General features: G+C 41.1%; 1 protein-coding gene across 1 annotated transcript in view; it reads left to right on the top strand.

Moving 5' to 3' along the window:
- MPC2 (mitochondrial pyruvate carrier 2) overlaps positions 1–19045 on the top strand; it is a 44778-nt gene extending 25733 nt beyond the window's left edge. Inside the window, exons 4-5 of the mRNA XM_029579095.1 lie at positions 4041–4152; positions 18796–19045. Of these exons, the coding sequence (XP_029434955.1) occupies positions 4041–4152; positions 18796–18853 (170 nt within the window). The 3' untranslated portion in view covers positions 18854–19045. The remainder of the gene's footprint in view (positions 1–4040; positions 4153–18795) is intronic.
- Positions 19046–20687: the final 1642 nt, after the last annotated feature.

The raw sequence follows: 20687 nt of genomic DNA, 5'->3' as shown, positions 1-20687 counted from the left end.
GGAGGTGGGCAAACACGAGGTGAGAGCAGTGTACGACAATTTTGAGACTGCATCCAGAACAGCAGCAGCTGGGATCACTGCCCGTAGATGGGCCTGGCTCAAGGTATCTGACCTCAGGACTGAGGTCCAAGAAAAACTTGTGGATCTGCCCTGTCTTGGTGAGTCTCTTCGGGGACAAGATTCAGAAAGCTGTACAACAGCTTAAAGACCACACCGAGACCCTACGTCAGTTGTCTCAAACCCCACAAGAGCCTGCTACTTAATCTTCTCGTCGTCCTCCGCGAAGAGAAACCAGATGTCCTTATTACAGGCCACGCAGATACTACCCCCACACTTCTCGGGTAGGTCTACCAGACCACAACAACGATCCCAGGCCAGACAATCTAGGCCTGCTCGTCCACAATCTCCTGCGCAGACAGGCCCTGCGACAGGCTTTTGAAACACAGACCAGAGGACAAATCCAACCTTTCAATCCCAAGCCAAATCTACCAGTGGGAGGAAGAGTATCTCACTTTCACACAAATTGGCAAAACATAACATCAGACCAATGGGTACTCTCCATAGTCTCTCGAGGCTACAAACTAAATTTCATCTCAATTCCTCCAGAATTTCCACCAACTTCCCGCCTAAAACAACATTCTCAACTTCATCAGTTACAAATAGAATTATCCACCCTTCTGAGAACCAGGGCCATACAGCAGGGCACAGGATTCTACTCCCGATATTTCCTCATTCCAAAGAAAACCGGAGGTCTAAGTCCCATCCTAGACCTCAGAAACCTCAACAAATTTCTGAAGAAAGAAAAGTTCAGGATGGTTTCTCTAGGCACCACGCTTCCACTTCTTCAAGCAGGAGATTGGCTTTGTTCTCTGGATCTTTGAGACGCTTATGCTCACATACCAATATTCCCTCCTCATCGCAAGTACCTGCGCTTCATGGTGGGCCATCAACATTTCCAGTACAGAGTTCTACCTTTTGGACTGGCATCTGCTCCCAGAGTCTTCACCAAATGTCTGGCAGTAATAGCAGGACAATTGCACAAAGAAGGTGTCCATGTCTTCCCATATCTAGACGACTGGCTCATAAAAAGTCAGTCTCAACAAGGAGCTCTTACCTCTCTAACACGAACAATTACTCTACTTCACTCCATGGGATTTCTCATCAATTATCAAAAATCCCATCTCGCTTCAATTCATAGGAGCAGAATTGAACACCAATCTAGCACAGGCCATTCTACCTGTAGATCGAGCAGACACACTCATTCTACTAGCAAAATCAATCTCCTTACAGAAACAAGTGACAGCTCATCAGTTTCTGACCTTACTGGGTCATATGGCCTCCACGGTTCATGTTACACCCATGGCAAGGCTTGCCATGAGGATTACCCAATGGACTTTAAGATCACAATGGATCCAAGCCATTCAACCGCTACACTATCCAATTCAATTGACCCAACAACTAACATCATCTCTACGTTGGTGGACAAACAAGGAGAACTTGTGCAAAGGCCTCCCTTTTCAACAACCAGTCCCACATAATTTTAACTACAGATGAATCCACCTTGGGTTGGGGAGCTCACATAGACAATCTCCAAACACAAGGGACTTGGACAAAACTTGAAGCAACATTTCAAATCAATTTCCTAGAGCTTCGAGCTATACGTTATGCACTACATGCGTTCAAGGACTGCCTTTCACACAAAACTGTTCTGATCCAAACGGACAACACAGTAGCCATGTGGTACATCAACAAACAGGGAGGTACGGGTTCGTATCTCCTTTGTCAAGAAGCTGCACAGATTTGGGACTGGGCCCTGAACCACTCAATGTTCCTCCGGGCCACTTATCTAGCGGGCATACACAATGTGGTGGCAGATCGACTCAGTCATCAGTTCCAACCACACGAGTGGTCCCTGGATCCTGCAGTAGCGACCAGGATATTTCAACGTTGGGGACACCCAACAATAGACCTCTTTGCGTCACATCTGAATCACAAAGTGGACAAGTTCTGTTCTCTACACAAACATAAGAATCAGCCAGCCAAGGACGCCTTCGCTCACCCTTGGAACTCAGGCCTACTATACGTGTATCCTCCAATACCGCTCATAACCAAAACTCTAGTGAAACTACAACAGGACAAGGGGTCCATGATACTCATAGCCCCATATTGGCCTCGATAAGTATAGTTCCCCACACTGCTAGACCTCTCAGTCAGGGATCCAATTCGTCTGGGAGTAGCTCCCACTCTCATAACTCAGGATCAGGGCCGGTTGCAACATCCCAACCTTCAATCCCTATCCCTGACAGCATGGATGTTGAAAGCTTGATATTACAACCTCTCAATCTTTCATCTCATATATCTCAAGTGCTTATAGCTTCACGTAAACCTTCCACACAAAAGAACTATTCTTCTAAATGGAAGAGATTCACATTGGGGTGCTCCGAAAAGAACATAAATCCTTTCACCTGCCCCACCACTTCTCTACTAGAATACTTATACCATCTTTCGGAATCTGGTCTCCAGACTTCATCTATAAGAGTACATTTAAGAGCAATCTCTGCTTACCATAAAAAGATGGGAGATACACCTATTTCCACACAACCTCTCGTAAGCAGATTTATATGAGGTTTAAATCACCTTAAACCACCAATTCGACCACTTGCCCCAGAGTGGGATCTGAATTTGGTATTAACAAGACTCATGCGCTCTCCTTTCGAACCCATAGATTCTTGTGATCTTAAATTTCTCACTTGGAAAACTATCTTCCTCATAGCCATTACATCAGCTAGAAGGGTTAGTGAGTTACAAGCACTTGTAACATATCCACCCTATACTAAGTTCCTACATGACAAAGTGGTTCTCCGTACACATCCAAAATTCCTTCCCAAAGTAGTTACTGAATTCCACTTGAATCAATCCATAAATTTACCCACATTCTTTCCAAGGCCTCATTCCCATCCAGGAGAAACAGCCTTGCATACCTTGGACTGCAAGTGTGCACTAGCCTTTTATATAGACCGCAGTGCAGTTCAGAGACAATCCACACAGCTCTTTGTATCCTACGATCCAAACAAACCGGGTAAAGCAGTGGGTAAACATACTCTATCCAATCGGCTAGCAGATTGCATACAGTTTTGCTATGAAAAAGCAGGCCTTCCTCTCCAGGGGCGAGTAAAAGCACACTCAGTAAGAGCAATGTCAACTTCAGTAGCACACTATCGTTCAGTGCCAATCCTTCACATATGTAAAGCAGCAACATGGACTTCTCTTCACACTTTTGTGGCTCATTACTGCTTGGACAAGCAGGGACGACAAGATTCTGCCTATGGACAATCTGTCTTAAAGAACTTGTTTCCAGTTTAATCCCAGCTCCTTCTACGACCAACTTACTATGATCTTCGGCTGACTCATTTTCACCAACAATACTTCACTGTTGCTTCACCACGAATGACTCAGCCTCTAGCTTGCTATTCACCCATATGTGAGGACTAGCATCCTGCTTTTGTCCTGGGATAAAGCAAAATTGCTTACCTTGTAATAGGTGTTATCCCAGGACAGCAGGATGTAGTCCTCACAGAACCCACCCGCCACCCCGCGGAGTTGGGTCTCATACCTTTTTATTTTATTTTTGCTAATGCTTTTGCTACATACGAGACTGAAGAGAGACACCTTTGGCAGAGTAAATATCATGGCATGCTGGGCATGCTCAGTGGCCTCTCAGGGCCAGTCAAAAGTTTCTAGAAACTTTGACAGAGGTTTACCGCGCTGGGCTCTGTTCGGTGACGTCACCCTTATGTGAGGGCTACATCCTGCTGTCCTAGGATAACACCTATTACAAGTTAAGCAGTTTTGCTTTTTGTCCACTGAATTTTAAATGTAACAAATCCTCTGCCTAGGAGACCTCATTCATTTACACTTTCACCCCCTTCTGCATTTGCTTTTTAGTGCTGAATGCGTAAGGCCTACATGAATGACATCCAAAATAAAGGCTTAAGACTGTTGAATGAACCATATAGTGACTGACCCTTTCTATCCCACAGGATTTATTTGGTCTCGGTACTCCCTCGTCATTATTCCTAAAAACTGGTTCCTGTTTGCAGTGAACTTCTTTGTGGGCTGTGCTGGCAGTTCCCAGCTCTATAGGATATGGTGGTAAGTATACTTGAGGGGGGGGGGCATTGTTTTTCTCCCACTTTTCCAGCAGGTGCTAAGAAGCCTCTACTGTAACAGGCGCCGTGCTTTGCAGCCAGGCCAACTTTCCAGCAGGAGGCAGCTGCTCCCTGCTGGAATCTGCCCACAATCTCTGCTGACAGTTCTGACTTGAGATTTCCAGGGCCCCACTGCTGCTCTTTTCCTATTGCAAGTCAAACTCCAAGAAGCATGGTAGAGAATGAAAACACTACGTTATGCCACATATAGTGTTCTATAAGCACATCAGGTTGTGAAATGGCTAGGAGCTGATTCTGCTTTGACAATCTGGCAAGGGACTCTTAGATGTTAAACATATGTGTTTGCAAAATCTGGAGTTACTTTATGAAAAGGATTTCTGGGAATGAATAAGGCACCCTCAAGCAGGGCTTCATTCTGGGATTGCTGACTATGCTTTGGCCCATTGGCTTAATGTGGTCCAGTCTGTTTCAGTAGTCATTATCAAAGCTTGAGGCCTTATTTTTAGATTTTTGAAGCTCCCGTGCCATGTGTTCAGGGAAATGTTTTTGTAACACATTGCCAAATCTTACAGCTTCACAAGGACTAATTGTTCGTCTGCCCATTACGCCTGGCGGGATCTGGGTTTGATTCCCGTTCAGTCTTTGGCTCCATGGATCAGCCGTAACAGTAGCGATCATGATCATTGTGCAGGGGTGGCACCCAGTGGCCAGATTTAGGGCCTGTGATTGCAGGGTTCCTGAAGGAGCACTGATGCATGGCCCCTGCTCACTGCAGTGTCCAGACCAGATATGTTGGAAGGGGATATAAAGTAGAAGAAAAGTCACTGGGTAGCTGTGAATGAAGGCTCATAGTGCTAGTACTGATTGAGCAGGGGGAAACTGCCGGGTCAAATCAAAAGACAAGGACTAAGCATTTAGAAATGAGAAGAATACTCTCTTCATTCTTAACTTGCTAGGGCTCATTTCTGGGTTCTATATCTTTTTTTGTCTTGTTTGTCTCATACAGAGGCTGACAAAAGAATTCAACCTCCTAAAAAGTCAGATCTGTGTGGATTATAAGTGACACTTATACAGATTGTTTGACAGTATGTTTGCTGCAAACCAGTATGCTGTTAAAGTAAAATTTCAAAGTCACTATTCATTTTTTCTCAGCATCTTTTATAAAATTAAAAAGTGAACGATGCTGCTTGCATGAGTTTTCAACCCCTTCAGATTAGTACCTGGTAGAACCACCATTTGCTGCAATAACAGCTTTAAGTCTGTGGGGGTAAATTCCAACCAGCTTTGCACAGTTTGAGATTGATTTTTGCCCATTCTTCCTGGCAGACTTGCTCCAGGTTGATCAGGTTCATTGGATGATGCTTATGGACTGCAATTTTCAGATAGTGCCACAGATTCTCAATTGGATTGCGATCTGGACTTTGACTTGGCCATTGTAGAACACTCACCTTTTGGTTCAGCCACACCTGTGTTGCTTTGACCTTGTGCTTGGGTTTGTCCTGCTGAAAGGTGAACTTTCTCCTAAATTCTGGTTCTTTAGCAGACTGAAGCAGGTTGCCTTGCAGTATCTCCCTGTATGTTGCACCATCTATCCATCCTTCAATTTTAACAAGATGCCTAGTCCTGTTAAGGAAAAGCATCCCCACAACATGCTGCTGCCACCCCATACTTTACTGTTGGGATGCTGTTTGCCAAGGAATGGGCAGTGTTAGGGTTGCACCACACATGGTGTCTTGAATTTTGGCCAAAAAGCTCCACTTTTGTCTCATCTGACCCCAAAACCTTATCCCACATTTTAGCTGGGTCATGATAATGCTTTCTGGCAAATTCCAGATGTGCTTTCTAGCCAGCATCCCATGTAGGCCAATTGTACACAGAGCTCTCGATATGGTTGACAGGTGCACCTCCACTCCAGTCTCAGCCACTGATCTCTGTAGCTCCTTCAAAGTAATTGTTTGCTTCTCTGTTACTTCCCTCACAAGTCTTTCTTGCTCTGCTGAGTTTTGAGGGATGGCCTTGTCTAGGCAGTGTCTGGGTGGTATGATGCAGCTTTCATTACCTCAGAATTGATCTAACAATGCTCACTGGGATAGCAAAGCACTTTGATATTATTTTATAGCCTTTTCCTATCTTGTGTATGTCTATAACTATCTTTACAATTTCCTTGGAATGCTCTTTGGTCTTCATTTTCAGTTTTTCTTCAGATTGTCCTTTATCCAGAAAAGTTTTTAATGAGTCACAGGTAGAGGCCAATTGTAAACAAACTGTTAGGGCATCCGTGTAAACTTGGAGCTTCCACAGTACATGAGTTGAATACTTATGCAAGCAGCTTTTTTAAGTTTTTAATTTTGTTACAAAAAATGCAGAAAAATAATGAATTGTGACTTAGAAAATGTTCGCAGAAGCCTACCGCTGAAGGATCTCCTCAACCATCACTGACTCTTTCTCCCACCCCTCCCTAATCCCTACCCCCCCTATTTTCCCTCTCCCCTACCCCCCCTCTTTTCCCTCTCCCCTTCCCCCCCACCCAACCTCACCCTTTCCTTCTCCCACTGGACATACCATGCTAATAACTGCCTAGGATAAATCTATGTTTACGTATCTTATAGTTTTTGTTGATTATCTATTTATCTCTCTCTAATTGTTTCTTAGTTTAAATTCTGTACTGTCTTCCATTGCCCAGGTTTTACGCTCCCTGTTTAATGTAACTTTACTTTCTACCTTGATGTTAATTGGTTTCCCCTCAGTTACATTGTAAACCGGTACGATAAGACCTAGTCTTGAGCATCGGTATAGTAAAAGAAATTAAATAAATAAAAATAAATAAATAAATAAATAATAGCATACTGGTTTGCAATAAACATACTGTCCAGAACAATGTCATTTGTAATCCACACATCTGCTGACTTTTTAGGGGGTCAAATACTTTTCCAAGTGTGTGTGTATGTAATATACATACACACAACCTTTATAAATATTTTGAATTCTTAGTTTGTGTGTGATCCATGTTGGATTTTAGATTTGATGCTCCTGTCCAAATTCTAACTCATGGCAAGTTAAGTACAAATGGTATTTCCCTGTCCCCAGAGAGCTCACAATCTTAAGTTTTTACCTGAAGCAATGGAGGGTGAAGCGAGCTCTCATGGTCAGCTGGTGCGATCTCACCCCGGCTTCCCTGGTTCTCAGTCTGCTGTTTTAATGTCTATCACTTGAAAAATCTCCTTTTTGCACTTTCTAGTCCTTCCTCGGCTGTCAAGTGATGCTCTGTGCAGTTATCACCTGAATCCCAAGCGGTTCTGTGACCTCATCCATTGCTGAGAACATATTGATGTCACAGAGTGCATATTGAACTGTCCTGAGACAGGCTGTTACTGCTGATGGATGTACACAGCGCTGGACAGACACACAGAAGTGTCCCTACTCTGTGGAGCTTACAGTCTCATCAAGTGACACAAGATGAGGTTTCAGGAATTTTGTTAAGAACATAAGAAATTGCCATGCTGGGTCAGACCAAGGGTCCATCAAGCCCAGCATCCTGTTTCCAACAGAGGCCAAAACCAGGCCACAAGAACCTGGCAATTACCCAAACACTAAGAAGAACCCATGCTACTGATGCAATTAATAGCAGTGGCTATTCCCTAAGTATAATTGATTAATAGCCATTAATGGACTTCTCCTCCAAGAACCTATCCAAACCTTTTTGTTACAGTAAAAGTTGTTAAAATCAACAAGGCTGGGTTTTTAGAGTTACCCAGTAAGCAAGACAAGAAGTGAAGTGGTAAACTGAGTAGATCTGACCTCTGCTAGAGACTTTGTAGAGTGAAGTTTACTACAGCCTAATATGGATGCAAATATCTTTCCTAGTGTGTTATACTAATGCCTTTGGGTATAGTCCATAGTCCTGTCGGGACTTGTGGTGCATTATTTCTCAGTGTAGTCAGAATCTCTTCAGCTGAGCCTAGTAATTAGCTCAAGCAAATCAAACGCCCATCGTTTCCGTCCTCATTTTGTATTTGAACAAAAAAAATCATTCTTTGGTCTTTTTCCCTCTGGTTTCCTTCATGTTTTCCTTGTTTGAAGATCTCTGAAAGAGGAAACAAAATCTTTTACTCTTACTCCAGCATTATTTCTGTAGTACAGATCTATCCAGCTGCACATAAGAATAGACCCTACTCAATGGGCTATACAGTCCACTCCAACCATGCAAGACAGTCTTCAGGGTTAGTTTTCCTCCTCTTAATGGTTTTATAGTAACTGAAGTTAGAAAACATGGTGAAGCCATCACGACTTAGGAATAGAGAGAGAAGTTGCTTCAGGCCAGAATCTGATTTTGTACAGTACCATCTGACCTAAGAAGGTCATGTAGACCACTAACCCTTTCTTTTGGTGAATGTTCTTAAAAAATAACTTAAGACCAGCATCTGTTTGAGCAAACTGCAGTTTAAATCCATGTTTTGTTCCTTATCCAACAAATATTCACTGGTTGCCAATTTTTAATTACTGAATTTAGATTGCAATTGCTCTGTTACAGAAACATGGCTAAAAGATAATTTGTCTAAATCTAGCCTGCTCAGATTTCCTTATACAAAAAAAGGGGGACAGAGTGGCAGACCTTTACCATAAGTCAATAGTAATTGAAATTATCCTAAAATCTTCAGAACTTTGTAGATGCATAAGAACATAAGACTTGCCATACTGGGTCAGACCGATGGTCCATCAAGCCCAGCATCCTGTTTCCAACAGTGGCCAATCCAGGTCACAAGTGCCTGGCAAAATCCCAAATGTGCAGTGGTAAGTAGTGGCTTTCTCCAAATCTACTTGGTTAATGCTTTATGGCCTTCTCATTCAGGAGCTTGTCCAAACCTATTTTTAAACCCAGCTTTAGCTTCCCTAACCACATCCTCTGGCAGTGAATTCCAGAGCTTATTTGTGTGTTGGATGAAAGAATTGTCTCTGATTTATTTGAAATAGTCCACTTTCTGACTTCATGGAGTTTGCCCTAGTCTTTGTATTTTTTTTTTGAAAGAGTAAATAACAAATTCACATTTACCCATTTTATAGACCTCTATCATCTCCCTCCTCCATGCTGAAAAGAACCAAGCTCTTGAACCTTTCCTCATAAGGGAGCCATTCCATCCCTTCATCATTTTTCTTGCGTTTTTTTTGTTTGAGATATGGTGACCAAAATTGCCACAGTACTCTAGGTACAGTCTCATCATGGAACAATTCAGAAGTATGACGTGCTATATTCATAGCAGAAAGAGTCACAAAAAAGTCAGGGGCGATAGTGGGCAGCTGGCCGCATCGCAGCAGGGTTGTCGCCCACTGCGGTTGCAGCCGCGCTGCCCACTATCGCCCCCATAGCGCCACACGAAAAGGTGGTGGTGTCTTCTGTCACCCGTAGTAGTACCGGAAACTTCTGCCCGCCCAAATCCCACCCTAACTGCTCCCCTTTCCTGAATTTAAATATTACTGACGCAATGCAGTAGTTATCGCATGTGTTAGGGCCCTAAAGCACGCAATAATGGCCTATTGCGTTTTTTAAAGAATGACCCCCCCCCCCCCCATTGTTTGCTTCTCTTTTTTGACCACTGCTGCACACTGAACCAAGGATTTCAAAGTATTGTCCAAGATGACACACACATCCTCTTCCTGGGTGGTAACTCCTAATAAGGAACCTGATATCATGGGTTATCTTTCCCCTGTGGGCATCACTTTGTACTTGTCCATATTGAATTTCATCTGCCATTTGAATGCCCAGTTTTTCAGTCTCCTAAATTCCTCCTGCAGTTTCTCATAAGCCACTTGTGATTTTGCTACTTGGAATAATTTTGTGTTATCTGTATATTTGATCCTCACTCTATCCAGATCAGTAATAAATATATTAAAAAGCACTGGTTCCAGTACAGATCCCTGAGGCTCGCCACAGAGAAAAGTGACCATTTAGTCCTCTTGTTTCTAATCTTTTAACCAGTTTGTGGTCCTCATGACACACTCTAAATTTTCTCAGGAGTCTGACAAACACCTTCTGAAATATTAGTGAAGCTGAAATTGGTATTCACTGGGTGGCTATCTATAGTCTCCAGATAAATCTAAACCTTCCTTGCTGAATGTACTGCTAAGTATGATCTTTGAGGGGATTTTCATGTGTATGCAGAAGACTCTTCTACAGGTTTGGTTTTGAGAAGTACCCGATGTAGAATTTAAGCAGCATGTGACTTTCTACTCAGCAGGCAGGGCATAATGCTTGACCTTTTTTTTTTACTTCTGGGAATGTGGATGTAGTTGACTCTGATACTTTCCTTTTTTTATTTGGTCAGATCATGGGTTGCTTACTCTTTCCTTGAATTCTAATTCTACTTCTAAAGCTATAAATAATTCTATCTCTGTTTTAAATTTGTTTGGAGACTGCAGAATATAGATCAGGAACAATTAACATCCAGTGTGCAAACCTTTCCCTTGAATTTTCCCCTATTCTGTAAGTTGCCAGCTGGAATTCCGTACTGGGTAAGGCCCCACCATCGACACAGTTAAAGAATTCTAGTCAAAATAGGCCCAGGTTTCACCCCGGTTGGACTCGGCTGAAGAGAAATTCATCTTCTAGAAAGGAAATGGAGGAAAAACTAAATCTGACAGAACTCAATGGCCTGTAAAAGGGCCATTGATCATTCTAAAGTTGGATGTAACAAAGCAAAACAGGAATCTCTTCCTAGACATTAAAGTTGACTGATGATGAACCTAAACAATTGTTTAAAAACATGTCCCAGTTATCCAGGTTTTCCAAAGACCTTTCAGTTGATACTCCAGCTTTAAATGCAGAAGCATTCACTGAATATTTTAGGAAACAAATTAGTAAATTCATATTGAATACCAATGCTATTATAGCTCACAGTCCTGACCAAAGTGTCAGTTGACTTTTGTTGGCATTCTGACCCAGCTTTTAGATTAAAAATCTTTATTAGACTTTCTACAAAGGAAGAGCCAGAAGGGAAAAGTTATTGGACATTTTTTAAATCTGGTAGTAATTGTAGGCATGGAAAATTATCAGTGAACGATAGCACTTCTAAACTTGATCCAATACCAATAAAACTAGTTTATAAAAGAAAATTGCTGAATTTATGCCAATTGTAAACTCTGGTTTAAACCATAATATATCCAAAGCAGAAAGCCTGTGAGGGAGTCAGTTGGACATTTAGATGATCAAGGGGTTAAAGAGGCACTTAGGAAAGATAAGGCCATTGTGGAAAGACTAAACACATTCTTTGCTTTGCTGTTTACTGAAGAGGATGTTGGGGAGATGCCAGTTCTAGAGACTGATTTTACAAGGAGGATGATGATTCAGATGAACTGAACCCAATCATTGTGAACCTGGAAGATGTAGTAGGCCAGATTGATAAACTAAAGAATAGTAAATCACCTGGACCAGAGTTCTGAAAGAACTGAAAAATGAAATTTCAGATCTATTTATTAGTTTGTAACCTATTATTAAAGCCATCCATTGTACCTGAAGAATGGAGGGTGGTCAATGTAACCCTGATATTTAAAGAGTTTCAGGGGAGATCCGGGAAACTATAGACTGGTGAGCCTGACTTCAGTGCCGGGAAAAATAGTGGAAACTATTCTAAAGATTAAAATCGCAGAGCAGTTAGACATGGATTAATGGAACACTGTCAACATGGATTTACCCAAGGGAACTCTTGCCTCACAAATCTCCTGCATTTTTATGAAGGGGTAAATAAACATGGACAAAGGTGAACAGGTAGATGTAGTGTATTTGGATTTTCAGAAGGCGTTTTGATACAGTCCCTTATGAGAGGCTTTCAAGAAAACTAAAATGTCTTGGAATAGGAGGTGGCATCCTTTCGTGGATTGCAAACTGGTTAAAAGACAGAGTAGGATTAAATGGTCAGTTTTCACAGTGGACAAAGGTAAACAGTGGAGTGCCTCATATCTGTATTAGGACTGGTGCTTAATATATTTATAAGCAATCTGGAAAGGAGTACGACAAGTGAGGTACTTTAAATTTGCAGATGACACAAAATTGTTCAGAGTAGTTAAATCACAAGCGGATTGTGATAAATTGCAGGAAGACCTTGTGAGACTGGAAAATTGGGCATCGAAATGGCAGATGAAATTTTAATGTGGATAAGTGCAAGGTGATGCATATAGGGAAAAATATCCCATGCTATAATTACACAATGTTGGGTTCCATATTAGGTGCTACAATCCAAGAAAGAGATCTAGGCGTCATGGTGGATAACACATTGAAATCGTCAGCTCAGTGTGCCGTGCAAGTCAAAAAAGCAAACAATGTTAGAATTATTAGGAAGAGAATGGCGAATAAAATAGTGGATGTCATAATGCCACTGTATCTCTTCATGAGACCGTACCTTGAATACTGTGTGCAGTTCTGGTGGTCTCAACTTAAAGATGCAGTTGCACTGGAGAAAGTACAGAGAAGGATGACCAAAATGATAAAAGGGATGGAACGGCTCCTCTATGAGGAAAGACTAAAGAAGTTAGGGCTGTTCAGCTTGGAGAAGAGACGGCTGAGGTGGGATATGATAGAGATCTACAAAATCATAAAACTTGAACGAATAAATGTGACTCTGTTACTTTTTCGGATAATACAAGGACTAGGGGGCATTTCATGAAGTTAGCAAGTAGCTCATTTAAAACAAATCGGAGAAAATACTTTTTCACTCAATGCATAATTAAGCTCTGGAATTCATTGCCAGAGGATGTGGTTACAGCAGTTAGTGTAACTGGGTTTAAAAAAAGATTTGGATAAGTTCCTAGAGCAGAAGTCCATAAACTGCTATTAATAAGGATTAGTAGCTTGGGATCTATTCATTTAATGTTTGGGTACTTGTGATTTGGTTGGCCATAGGATGCTGGACTTGATGGAGCCTTAGTCTGACCCAGAATGGTGTATGTTATGGTCTTATGTACTTTTCCAATTACACTAAATATCATGGGTATGCCTAATCTTAAAGAGAACTTCCTTGATCTTTCTGTATCCCAATTTTACCACCTGGTTGCTAATTTGCTATTTTTAATAAAAGTAATTGAGAGAGTAGAATTTGTCAGTTTACTGATTATTCAGAGAGTCTGTGCACGTCGTGTAAGACAGGAGTTTGTGAGGGTTATAGCACTGAAACTGCCTTGCTAGCATTGACTAATGAAATGAGAATGAATATTGATAGAAGCAAAGAAGTAATTTTGGTTTAATTGACATGACCTCTGCTTTTCATTTTGTTGATCATAACCTGTTATTGTTCTGGTTGAAAAATCTAGGAATTAGTTTGGTTTAAACCCATTTCTGGAAGAGCATTCATTTTAAGTCGGATGGGGGAAATAAGGTCTGCAAAGTTAGAAAAATGATGGCTGGGGTCTTTAAACAAGCTTTTCAGAAAGAGAAGGAAGAATAGAAACCAGGGACAAGCAAAGCACGATCAATATAACATCCACACACACTGCTGTATTCACTAAGTGTGTAGTCTTTAAAGAACTCCTCACGATTTTAAAGTAAATCTATAATAATAACTGAGATAGAGACATGGACATGATTAGTTACATTTAAACATTATTGATCACTAACTATGTTACCGAACCTTATGGCACTCTTGTAAATGTGCAAATCACAGTATCATTAATTTTATGTGCCTTGATGTAAACCGTTGTGACGGTCTCCTCCAAACGACGGTATAGAAAAGATTTAAAATAAATAAAAATAAAATAAATAGGGTTCTCTTCTTTCCCTGCTACTATTTACTTTTTTATTTTAGCCCCTTACCCAATTTAATCCAAGAGTAGGGTTTTAGTTGCTACCTATATGCATGATGCTCAGGTTTTAGGCTCTCTTAATAAACCGGGCTAGGTTAGTACTTGTTTGAACAAAATAGTAAATTAGCTGTCAGTAGTGGTGTAGCTATGGGTGGGCCATGGCTCACCCAGCTTTTCCCTTCGATTTGCAAGTTTAACCATGGAGTCAATAGCGAGCATCTAGCAGCCACCCAGGGCCAATGACAAAGCCAGCAGCTTCAGTGAGTATTTGGCAAGGGGACAGAGATGGGCCAATTGCAGCAGGCTTCTTGTTGCACTTCGCAGCCAACAAGCAAAGATCCACGGAGGCAGGAAGATCAGTGGCAGCAAGAAACAAAATCAGCGGTAGCCAATGTTGGCAGTGACATGCAAGCAGAAGCGGGGCGTTAAGTAATAAAGAACCTACGTGGGGTAGGGAATGTAAGCACAAAGAGGTGTTGGAGGCGTCCAATAGGCAGGAGCTGAGTAACTAACTGGGGTCAGCCCCGCAGCCTATATGAAATCAGAGTATCTGAGCTCTGCCTGCTAGAATAAGATATCTCCCTGCATTGTCTACAAAAGAAAGGGACAAGATTTATGAAATAAAATGGCTACTCCCCTTTACCTCTTAGAAAATGACACCCAATAGCAATGGCCCACCCAATCCTGCTTGAGTTTTCCATCTAAGTGAGTTTCCTGAAGGAATGCTATATATATATAGAGAGAGAGTTTTCTTTTTTTGTTTTTACAAAGATTAAGTATCTTTTTTGCTTCACAGGGGAATGGATGCCATCAAAATTAAGGGAAACTATTTAAAACAGCCATTACACATTCTTCATAAATCAGTCTCAACACTTCATAACTGTTTTGTGAAGCGATCGCCCAGCCTCAATCATTCATGATAATTTTCAGAGCAAGGAAGAGTACATATCCATGTAGTTAAAGGTCCATACTTATAAGCTGCACTCTGCGCGTCAAATAAGCAATCACCACTCATACCACATCCAACCACATCCAATCCAGAGAAATTCCCCAAATCCCTCTCAACTGAGGCCCAAACCACAAAGAAAATATCAGGAAAAATACAAAAACCCCAAACCAGCTCCAAGGTCCCTGGACCCCACCCCACCTTGTTCCTTTCTAGGGCAACCCAAGACCCCCAGACACATCACACCACATATAACCTACATAAACATTCTCCTTTGACCATTGCTCACAAAGTACTACACTGCATTGCTTCAGTAGGCAGAGAAAGGCACGAAGGCTTGCAAATGCAAAATTAAAATGTAGGCCAACTGCTCAAAATTTTGACAGCCTTCGGCCCTTACAAATCCCATAAGAAGGATAATCCAAATGCAATCAAGCGGCAATAAAGTCGTCCTCGCTACTCAGAAGCAAGCACATAAAGTTCTAGAGAAAAAATTAAAATGAAAGTCATAAGTGTTTAGCTCATCTTCCTCCATAGTCTATGCATCAGCATTTCCAGTGTAGGAAGCAAGGGAAAGTTCCATAGCGTTTGATCAAACAAAAAACATACCCAGAAAAAGTCTGCTGGGAAAGATTCACCGATCCACATAAGCATGGCTAAGCAGCCAGCAGCTCCTCTGTCTCAGACCAAAGCATTGCCTCTCATATCTTGTAAATGACCCCCATCGAAAAAAAACCCACCAAAATACATATGCACTTTTGCATCCTCGTGCACATATATTTTACATTCTTTGACTTTCTTTATGTAACTTGTTGAAAATTATGCCTTCCTTATCTCCAACAGTTCATTGTTTCACTGTAAAGCACTTGTTACTGAATTATGTTTTATGTGAACCGATGAGATGTTCCCAACGTTCATCGGTATATAAAAACTTCTAAATAAATAAAATATAGTAAAAAAAAAAAAAACCCACCAGTCAAGGTTTCCTGTTTCAAACTCTATGGTATATTCAGGCGTTCCAACAGTTTCAAAGCTTGTTCCTGCTCTGTAACGATGGAAGCTGTACTCTTATGAAACACTAAGTTTTATGGGGTATTGTAGCACAAACTTGACTCCCTTCTTAAATAATTCCGAGCAAATAGGTGTCAATGCCTTACTACATTCAGTCACTTTGGAAGAATTATCATTAAACAAAAGGAACTGTCATATTGAATCTGGTGGTCCCCATCTTGTTTTTTCTATGCTGTTAAGATCTTCATTTTATCAGTAAAATTCAAGATCTGTGCCAGCACCACTCTGGGGTGGGTAAGCTGCCGCAAGAAGATGTAGGCCCAGAGTGGTGCTGGCACGGATCTTGAATTTTACTGATAAAATGAAGATCTTAACAGCGTAGAAAAAACAAGATGGGGACCACCAGATTCAATATGACAGCTCCTTTTGTTTAATGATAATTCTTCTAAAGTGACTGAATGTAGTAAGGCATTGACACCTATTTGTTCGGAATTATTTAAGAAGGGAGTCAAGTTTGTGCTACAATACCCCATAAAACTTAGTGTTTCATAAGAGTACAGCTTCCATCGTTAAAACCATAACAGGCTCAGTCTCCAAAGAAATGCCCAATTGCTCTGGAAGCCAAACCTGCACCAAGTGAGGTACATTGGAATCTTTAACTTTTTCTGTATCCCAATTATGCACAGATTATTGCATCTTCCTCTGTATTCTTGATTAGCTCAGCCAAGGCCACATTTTCTTTCTGTGGCGCTGCCTCAGCAGATTCCAATCTGCCTATCATAGTTTCCTGCGTCATAACCCTATGTTCAATCGATTCCGATGGGCATCAAGGCTATCTTTAACCTCATCAATAGATGATTGTAATTTAAGTTTATCGGCAAGGGCAGTTGATCCATTCCTAGCAGTTTTTCTCTTATTAAATCCACTTTCGGCTCCTGCATTGCCGCTTCCAGATCCGTCGCCATTTTGTAATCCTTGCTCTTGACTTTATCTCTCGGCGTTCACAAAAATTTTGTAGTCCTTCCTATGTGAAAGCTTTCCTTGAGTACTCCAGACTGAAGGGGACAGTGGAGTAGTAGCCAGGTGAAAGCTCAAAATCACCAAATAAGGGCCATGTGTAATGTCTGGTGGGAGCCCAGCTGCATCGGAAGCCGCCTGACCCGATTATAATTACAGATCAGACAGAGAGCCCTGGATAATCGATCGTTGGACTCTGAGTGTTTTTGCATTTATCAGTTTCTAATACTGATGGGGTTCTTCTGAACCTCCTAATGTAACCCTCACTGATTTGTGGAGGATGATAGCTAAGCTTAATACAAATGTCTCCCAGTCGACTGCACATTTATCTTCCTTAATTATGGGAAACAGATCCTTTATTGAGGTAGGAAGATTGAAGAATTAGAAAACTTAAATTTATTAAACTCAAAAGGTTCAGTACTGCAAAATGCTGAAAATGTTCGGCCTTACATAATGACATGGAAAATATTGAGAATTTGGTTAGATCTAAAAACTTACGTATAGCTAACTTTCCATATACTTGTTTGTCAGCCTTTGAAATGTTTAAGACATTTCTTAGAGATATTAGCTTGTGATGAAGATAGTATTCCAGCCATTTCAAAACCTTATTTACCAAGACACAGAAATGTTTACGATAATGAGCAAAGAGAATGAAGCAGTAGTGACTAGTCCTGGTATAACCACCTTTTTAGAGTCGGTTGATGTGATAACTATTGAGCTACCTTGTTACTGTCATTCTCTGCTGAACAAGACAAGGATCTGGGGTTTGTAAACATTTTTAGAAATAAGGATGCTATTTTTTTGTGGTCTAAGTCTGTATATTTCCTGATGTCTCCAGAGCTACAAGCTCGAAGGAGACATTTCCTTTCTCTGACAAGTAAAACCTTAGCTATTAGAGCTTCTTTTTTCTTAAAATTTCCCTGCAGATGTTTTACTTTTCAGGCCTAAAAACATTTACAGACCCATTATATCTGGAGACTTTTATAGCAGATAAAGTTATTGTATCTGACACTGTTTCTTAGCTGACTGTATGTCAGTGTGATCTTAAATTAGTAATTTGACTCCTCTCCTTTTGGTTAGAATTTCTTTGTTAGATTAATTTCTTTTCTCCTCATCATTATTGGAATCTGGAGTATACTGTTATTTCTTGTCTAAATTATTGTACTGATTTATTTCCTTCTGTATATTTATTTTTCCTTATTTTCTTTTGGTAATATATTGAAAACCAATAACTATATAACTTAAAAAAATGCTGGTTCTTCCAGATGTTTCGTTTATTTCACAGCCATTTTTGATGGAGAGTTTTATACAAAAATCTTGTTTCTGATTTTAATTTTAACTTATTTAGTTCTTAGTATTTGTTTTGTCCTAGCTTATTTTATTATTTTTATTATACATTTTTTATATTTTACTGTTTAAACTATTTTGATATTGTGCACTGTTTTTGATGGTATCCAAACCTCTGTGTATAAAAGTAAAAATTACCATTGGCATGGGATCCCCTTACCTCCCCAGTGGCTCTATTTCATGTCCATGGCGCTCTCATAAGATTTCTGGCAAATCAGACTGCCGTGCTGTAGAGCAGTTATGTGGCATGTAGAATAAGCTTGTCCTACCCGCTGGGCATGCCTTAGTTCTTTCATTTATTAAAACAAAAATCAATCTCTATTTTTATCTTGTATTTTCCCTAATGTGTCTCTTATCCTGAGAAGAATATCACCTGATTAATACAAAGGTAAAACCAAAAATTATCTTGAGTCCTCTAACACCTACGGTAGTATCTTCTTTCATTGTCTTCCACATCCATGCAGTGATTATAATCCACTTACTCCATGCCTTGCTGACTTGATTTTTGTCTCTCTGTAGCTATCAGCAGGAGCTGAAAACCATGGAGCTGGACAAGAAGAAACAAGCAGAGTCCTAACGAATTGATCAAATCCATCAGCAGATGCTCTTATTTCCAGCCAGGAGCTAGTGTGACTAGTTATGCCTGTACCTTGGTTATCAAGATAACCTTACCTTTTACTTGTCAAGCTAAACTCCTGAAGCTCCCATTTCTAATTGTAGATAACACTTCATATTTTAATGAGTTTAAAAATAAAGTGTTAACTTTTAATTTGGTCTCATAGTTTGTATGATGAGTAAGGACTTGTCCGTTTGGGTTTAGCTATCGTCTAGTTGATTGTAATGTAAAATATCACTTCCTTTTTATCTGGTGCTTTTGGAAAGCTAGAGCTGGTAAAGACCTTGTCATCTAGTCCCATTGCCAGGTAGGCTCCTAGTTTGATCTCAGACTGCTGTTTATAAACTTCCAATGGCAGAGATTCCACCATCCCTCTGAAACCTCGACTGGCTATGGGATCCCTAGTATCCACATTACCTGTAAAACACATTAAGGCTTTTGAATGCATCTTCCTTTTTCTACTTAACATTATATCCAAGGCCTGAGGATTACCACCACACAGGCCTTCTGCCTTAATCTATGGGTAATGTACCAGAAATTAGCAATTTGACCAACAGATTTGTTAGCGGGTAGGGTGTGGCATGACAGCAGGACGAGTAATGTATTGGGGCAGTAGCTTGTGTGCTACACCTATGGCTATGGAGTAGTGCTACCTAATAGGAGGAGCCGCCAGTGAATGAGTCGTGTTGCTTATTGTAGCTGTGCTTTATCCCACCTTCATGCTAATGCTGGAGAAGGCACGAGGTGTAGAAATGAGAAGATGGTCTATTGGAAAGCAGGTGCGATTTAACTAAATAAGAAAGAGATTTGATGCGAATGGAATGAAAGAAACGCCTGCACTAGGCTCGGTGAGATGGGGTTTGTGTTCTAAATACCAAAGATATATCAAAGCAAATGCTGTTTGTTTTTTTGCCCCCAGCAGGAAAGGTGCCATTGGCTCCTTAAAAGCAGTTATTCTATGAAAACCTTCAGCCCGTGAAGGGGAACTCTTTTAATATTTTGGAGATTTTACTGTGTTCCTCAAAATAGCAAAAAGTTTTAGAACCAGTTTTCAGAACCATTCAGCCAAGTCCACTGCCTTGCAAGGTCGTCTCGCCCTTGCACATTTTTTCACATTCTGCTGTCCAAGAAAAATAGATATCCAAATCCATTAAAATAGGAGTTTGTTTCAGTCATTGTGAAACAACAATAAGAGAAATATTCTGAAAGTAATTAAGAAGGAAAAATATTGTAATTCTGACTTGGAAGAGTTATGCCCCCCAAATCCCTGGGTAGCATCCTTAGTGCCCCTGCCTCAGGATCCATTCCAGGAGCGTGTGCAAGTCACTTAAGGTCCATGTGCTTAGATCTCAAAGGTAAGTGCCTTGAGCAGGGCCCTTGTGACTGGATGAGGGGGGATAGTGCGGTGTAAGCGGATGGCAACTGCCTGGACTACTGAAGCAGCTAAAGAAAGTATTAACTCTGCCTCTCACACTTCTGTTCAACTTAACCTCATCCCCCCCCCCCTCCCATTTCAAGTGCTGAGGAAGATAGAACTGGGGAGACGCTGTGGTGCTGGACCCAAGAATAGGAAGGGGCTAATGGTATCCTCCCTCCACAAATGAAATCATTGCTGATAACGACTGTGAATAAGTGGGGCAAGGTGTCTAGCAGTTCTGCAGGCTAGAATAGTATCGTGCCAGGACTGGGGGCGATGTGGGAAATGAAATGGCTGCCCCGGGGCCAGCAGCAGAGGGCCTTCCACCCTGTCCTTACCACCTTGTGTGTATCTCTGGAGGGTAGGCAGCAGTCTGGC

Source organism: Rhinatrema bivittatum, chromosome 15 (genome assembly GCF_901001135.1).
Source record: "Rhinatrema bivittatum chromosome 15, aRhiBiv1.1, whole genome shotgun sequence".
Classification (NCBI taxonomy): Eukaryota; Metazoa; Chordata; class Amphibia; order Gymnophiona; family Rhinatrematidae; genus Rhinatrema; species Rhinatrema bivittatum.
Note: the sequence above shows the minus strand (reverse complement) of the source record. Positions and strands in the feature narration are given on the sequence as shown.